This window comes from Centroberyx affinis, unplaced genomic scaffold, assembly GCF_046629955.1.
Source record: "Centroberyx affinis isolate AG114_WGS23_722 - 3 ecotype Tasmania unplaced genomic scaffold, CSIRO-AGI_Caff_v1 ptg001293l_1, whole genome shotgun sequence".
NCBI lineage: Eukaryota > Metazoa > Chordata > Actinopteri > Beryciformes > Berycidae > Centroberyx > Centroberyx affinis.
In genome coordinates this window covers 186567-192980 of record NW_027279799.1, presented here as the reverse complement: position 1 = coordinate 192980, position 6414 = coordinate 186567, and the positions used below count along the sequence as shown (strand labels likewise).

The following is a 6414-nucleotide window of genomic DNA, read 5'->3' as shown; positions in this document are numbered from 1 at the left end:
AGATCCTTGCGATAACATGAGCTGTCCTGCTTCTGAATAGCAGGTAAATTTATTATTTATTTGGGTCTGGAATTCCTGGACCATTCATCCACCTCAGGCCTCCATTTGAACTCAGAAAAGTGTTTGCTAGTCACACAATTTAATCACACACGCCACTCAGAAGCATTTTTCCCCCATAAAAGACTCTTCATGTATGGTTTCAATTGTGTTAAAGTGAATTCTTTGCAGTGATCATTGTGTTGACATTGTATTTTTTTCTAAACCACAGAGAGAAGACCATAGATTTTGAAAAAAAAAAGAGACAAAAACAGAATCTTGCATTTTTACAAACCCCATCACATACTCCTGATGCCAATCAATGACTTTGATTCAGAGACATACCAAATGAAGACAGAGGCAAATATTGCATGATTCAAATGTAAAATTCAATTTATTCATTATATTTCATTCCACACTTTTGCACACAAAAACACTTGATATAGAAGTTTTATTTCAAAACTGTCAATCTTTCATGAGCAGTCTATAAAACAATTTTCACTATTCTACATAACTTTTTTTAAGACTTTTTTTTCCCAAAACCCCAAGCCCTACTGTAGGTCTTTCATGACAACAGTAATTTAATGTCTTACATAATATGTAAAGCCACATTATCCATAGCTATTCAGCTATCAAATAAAGGAGAGAATAACTGCATTTTGCAAAAGAATGACTAAAACACAATGGTTATATCAGACATTCCTCTGAAACTTTAAGTGGTCTATTTTCTTTTCCCTGTTACATTTTCTAAGTCAGTGATGGCCTGTCATTTAGGGTAGTGTGCTGAGACAATTGCTCCAACTCTTACAGACTAGTAGGCCAGACTCAGACAAGACCACAGGCATGATATTCTCCAAACCTGATAGTAGCCCCTCTCAATGCCAATCCTCAACATCTGCTTTCCATGATCTGTCTGCAGAACTCTGTCATGTTTTCCACCCTCTATTCCTGGGTACAAACAGACAGCTTTGTGGCACTTTGGCCTTCCTGCATGGGACACATCTGTCAGCAGCCCTTTGTTTTCCTCCTTTTCTATCAAAGGAGTGTCATTTGTTCAGGTGCTCGCGCTCCTCTTTCTCTCTCTTGCTCTCTCTCGCTGCCTCAGGAGCCACGCGGTTTAGCGTGCGTTCTCCCCCCAGGCCTCGGGAGCCTCCTCGGGAGCTGAATGAGCTGCATCTTGGGCTCTCTGAGACATGCTGGCCACAGCTCTGCAGGAGGGAAAGACAGTTACAGTTAAAAATACGATCAACATGTACATGAAGCTGTCATTGTTCATGTTTTATTTAGGCATGCATAGACTTTATCTGAGGCTCACCTTAGGATACTGAGCATGTTGGGTCGAAGTCTCCTCATGACACTCTTTGGGGAAGGGATTTCATGGCTGCACACAAGGAAATCAAATAATTAACACAAATGACCAGTGCCTTTGAAATACAGAGTAAGAATGACGTTGCAGTTTATCTCAGTCTGACCACTCTTGATATTTTATTGCTATTGCTGTGGTAAAAGAAAATCCATCTAGTGCAAAAACATCCCACACTACACTGTTATTTTTTACAAACTCAGCAAACTTAAAGGTCTTATCTTTACTGACTCACTAAATGTTTTATTGTCACCACAAAGTGCGACAACACAACGGTTATTGTTAATCGAAACCTTTCCAAATGGCACTGTTTAAACGGGCTGTGTCTGCCTCATGTGATGTGCCGGCCTGTCGCTGTCTCTAGGTGGTGATATTATTTGTTTCTCCATCATCTCTAGGAAGCATTAATCCCTGACTCAGCCTTCCGGTGCTTCTAAACTCCTACACACTTCACGCCTTGGTCCTCACAGCCAATCAAAAACAAGCTGTGTGAACTTAGCGCACCAGCCTGGGATTATTCTACTCCCTCAGGCTTCAGCTGCATTGTGTTGATGATCACTCCCAGAGAGGGCAAGTTTGACTTATAGTATCTGCAGTAACAACACATTAGGCTAATAATAGCATTACAGTGAAATGAGCTATTCTCTCACACTACACCACTCCTTGTGCTCCATAAAGGGCTGCAATACTTGCCCTCACAAACATAGCCCAGTAACACCTGATTCCTTCCAAAACAAATCTGGGAAGTAACGCTCATAAGGACATTTGACGGACAGTTGACAGTTGCCTGTGGCTCCGTCTGGAACGGTCTGGCCTCGACTCACCTGTAGAGGCAGAAGCTGGCACAGGCCTGATCATCAGGGTTGGCACAGACACAGCGGCCAGCGGCCCTACGGCGCCGAGACAGAGCGCTGCCCAGACCATAAACTGTTGTTTTACTGCAGAGAGAGAGAGAGAGACAGAGAGAGAGAGAGACAGAGGGAGAGACAGAAAGAGAGAGAGACAGAGAGAGAGAGAGAGAGAGAGAGACAGAGAGAGAGAGAGAGAGAGAGAGAGAGAGAGAGAGACAAAGAGAAACTCAGTATCACCCTCATGATAAAAAAAAAATAGGTTTGCAGACTTTGCTCTTTGATATGAATCATTGCCCATATAATTATAGAGTAATAATGATAGAACAAATAAATACTACAGATATTGGGCTCAATGTGATAAGGCACCGCCCTATGTGATGTAACTGAGTTCATTCTGACACACATGCTGGTCTTTGCTTTTCATAGGGAAAAGTTACTGTTTTGAAGCTCTTCATTATGCCCTATATTACATATATGGGTAATCCTTACACCAATTTTTGACTGAGTATGTGTGTGTTAATTAAGAGAGAAGAGGGGATGTGCAAGTGTGTGTGTGTAGTTGTGTGTGTGTGTGTGAGTCTCTTTGCAGTGTTTCTGCCTGTGCTCACCTTGGAGTATTGACCCAGATGATGTCCAGGTGGCAGAAGTAGTGGCACTCAGAGTCCAGCTGGTTGCTGCAGGCGCAGCGCTTTGTCCTCACTCTGTGTGTCGGGACAAGATCACTGGCCTCTGTTTCCAGCTGCTTCATCAATGGAAGACCCAAACCTAGTTAAGAGACAAAGAGACGCTCAGTGATCCAAACACAGCATTCCCCCAAGCCAAACCAATCATCAGAGACCATGCCTCGCTTTACTCTTGCATTTCCAAAACACAAAACAGATGATTATGATGATAGAGGTTGTGATTTGGAACATGAAAAAAACAGCTGTAAATGTAGGTACAAGTGTTCAGAAGTTACGCTATTTCCAGTTTTTCCTACACAATTAACATCTTTGTTTCCAGTGAGCAAAGGGATTCATTTATTGGCACAGTCATGCTAAAGTCATGTACAGTCAATACTGGCCAGTCAAAAGGTCACTGTTGGAGCCTTTCTGTACCTCTTTTTCTTTTTTCAATATAAGACCTGCATAACGTAAGGGCAAACATTGTCATGCTCCTATAAGTTTGAGGTTGAGGTACTGTAAAAAGCAACTGCATACATAGGTCAACATTTAACAGCCGGAAAAATCACCTTGATGCTAAGATAAAATAACCCATTAATGTGCATCCAGCTGCAGCAACATAGATTGAACTTTCTATCATATTATGTATTCGATGCTCAAGGCTTGACATTTGTTAAAGGGCTTGCTGAAACGTGTCTGGACCAACATACGAGGATGACTGTTGCTGCTCTGTGCACAGTGTGACAGAGACTAATGCCACTGTGCATGCGTGAGTCACTGTCTACATTGCTCTTTAGACAAAAACAAAGCTATTTATTTAATGTATTTTTTGGAATTCTGTCTTCTAGCACAGCTGGGAAAGTTCTTAAGTTGATCCAAGGATGGTGAACTAACAACTAATGCCATCCACATCCTTCTAAAGCATATGCATTATTACAAATCATGTTAAATTATTGCAATAAATATCTGCTGCAAAAAAATAGACAAACAGACTCACCATCCTGCATGGAAGCCCACAGGCTGATGAGAAGAAGAAAGCTGGTGTGAGAAGACATAGTTGATGCCAGCTGGATGAGCTCTGTGGAGAGAGTATTATCCGTATGACTTAAAGGAGAGTTACAGCTGTGTTTTATGTGCTGCTAGCCTGTGTGTCTGCAGGTGTCTGTGCTGTGTCACTCCCTTATACCTCTCTCCTCTCCCTCCCACAGTGTCACGGTGGAAGCCCTGCCCATGGCCCATCGCCTGCTGTGGAGCCGTACAACCCCAGCGACACATTCCAGGAATCTCTGCTGCTCTGTAGTCTCTCCACCTTCCTGTCACCTGCTGCGTGACATTTAGGTCTGCAGTTAATTTTTGAGTCCCCCCCCCCCCCCCTCTGGCTATATGAGATATGCGTGAAGTCTGAAGAGGGGGGAGTATGGAGAGAGAGAGGGAGAGAGAGAGAGAGAGAGAGAGAAAGAGAGAGAGCAAAGGGTTGACCCATTACGGAAGGGGAGAAAAATTACCACTGACCACCTGATTTGTGTATGCTCTGATAACAAGGAACAGGATCCAAACAGTGCTTGGAGTGGAAAGAGAGGAGACATTTTCACATAAAAGTCAATGGCTTTTCCAAGGCCTATTTCCCAATTGAAACAAATCAAAACAAACGGTTAGCCCAGCCACAAATGTCCAAATCTCAGGACTGGAGGATTTTCCTTTTCAATCTAAACTGGCAATATGTCAGAGATGATCATGACTTTTAAATGTATTTTGAAGCAGTACAATGTTTCTTTATATTTCTTTATTTAAAACCTGTGTTTTGAGTAACAATGGATTAATAAACCAGCAACAGGCTTATTATCTCTAAGTCTTAAACTGGTACCAAGAAAAATCCTGCATTGGGGTTCCCAGAGTGATGAGTTTGCCATGATTTGTTTTTAATTAAATCATAATTGCACATGTAGCTTTAATGAACATATATCAAAATGTAAACTTTATTAACACTTAACAAAATAAACTGCTGGAAAATGTATTTGTTTTAGTGGCTGTAACTGTCAAAGAAGGAATTCCAGAATTACATTTGGCCAAAATGTTCTTGGTGTATTTGTGAAAAATGGTCTCTTTGTGTGTGTATCACAGTAACTGCATGATGGCAGGCGATGGCCCACGCACAGATAGGCTGACAGCTCTCTTCCCTGCCTGAAGGCAGTGAGCGCCCCTGGCCGTGTCCCACCCACATGGCGCCCGGTAACCAGGCCAGAAGCCCGGCCATAGCCATGCAGATAGCCAAATGGCAGCCTTCACTCATGTAAATGCAATGAATCATTACTATCCCCGCACATTCAGATTAGCGATGTGTAGATGTTATCGCCAAGGTTTCATAAAGTGGCTTTGTCTTCACTGCCCTCATTCATCCCAAGCTGACAGGTGGAGTATCGAGTATCTGATAGGGAAATGGACTAATGAGTATGGAAATGCAGAGTAGATCAAGTTGTCAGTTTTTGCCACCGTGGGCTTGGATGATTTGTGTCCAACGGAAACAGTGTGAGCGTGTGAAACAGGCAGTCCTGTGTCTGTGGGAAAGATACTGTAGCAGAATGATGGATGTGCAATCATTTTACACACTTAGTTCTTTTGGATTTATGGACAAATAAACAACAGCTTTCAAAGCAGTGTTCACTAGTTATGAGGGCAATTAATAATAATTCTACATACCCATTTATTTGTCATAAATATTTCACTGATTCATTTATGTGGAGATGTAAACAATGTCATTTAAATGCCAGAAGTCAGTTACTATGGTATGTTATGTGAATGGACAGTATTTCAATCTGAATATTTAATGATGTAGGATTTGCACCTGTACATCTGTCAATGAAGATGCTCTGTACAAATTTCTATTCTTATTTATACCCTTCTCTCTGCTGCTGTAACAACACAGTCTTATTAATTTAAAATGTATCTAATATGTCTCTCTCTCTCTCTCATCTATCTATCTATCCATCTATCTATCGAGATCGAGAGAGAGTGAGAGAGAGAGAGAGAGAGAGAGAGAGAGAGAGAGAGAGATACATCAGATACATTTTAAATGAATGCTGCTATCCTTCTCTCTGTTTATTTAAAGTTATGTGTCTAACTAATCTAATGTATGAACCAAGCCTTGACCTGTTGTGGTGGAAATCAACAGTGATGGTTTAGGGAGCTGTCTTGGGATTCCTAAAACATTTCAAACCACATGCATCAAAACAATCATCATTTGAATTAGTCGAATGAGTTGAAGGTGCTAGCTTAGATCCCAGTGGTCTTCACATCTGCCCTAAATAAGTAGGACTCTATCTCTGGCCTCATACTTGCTCATATAATGAATTTAAGGTAATAAGCCACAAGAAACTGTGCATTGCAGTAATTTTAGAACAGTTCATGAGTCCGCGTTGAGTGGCTTAACTGCTTAATAAATATAATACAAATGCATTAAAAAAGAATGAACGCAAATGTCCAATAAATCATTTATTTTGAAATA

General features: G+C 41.3%; 1 protein-coding gene across 1 annotated transcript; it reads right to left on the bottom strand.

The window, feature by feature from the left end:
• Positions 1-456: 456 nt before the first annotated feature.
• LOC139649154 (endothelin-2) lies at positions 457-4042 on the bottom strand. Its single transcript, XM_071525484.1, has 5 exons — positions 3910-4042; positions 2859-3015; positions 2224-2337; positions 1352-1417; positions 457-1244 (listed from the first exon to the last, which is right to left on the bottom strand). The coding sequence occupies exons 1-5, from the start codon at positions 3965-3967 to the stop codon at positions 1154-1156; spliced, it is 486 nt and encodes a 161-aa protein (XP_071381585.1). The 5' UTR covers positions 3968-4042; the 3' UTR covers positions 457-1153.
• Between the last annotated feature and the right edge of the window lie 2372 nt (positions 4043-6414).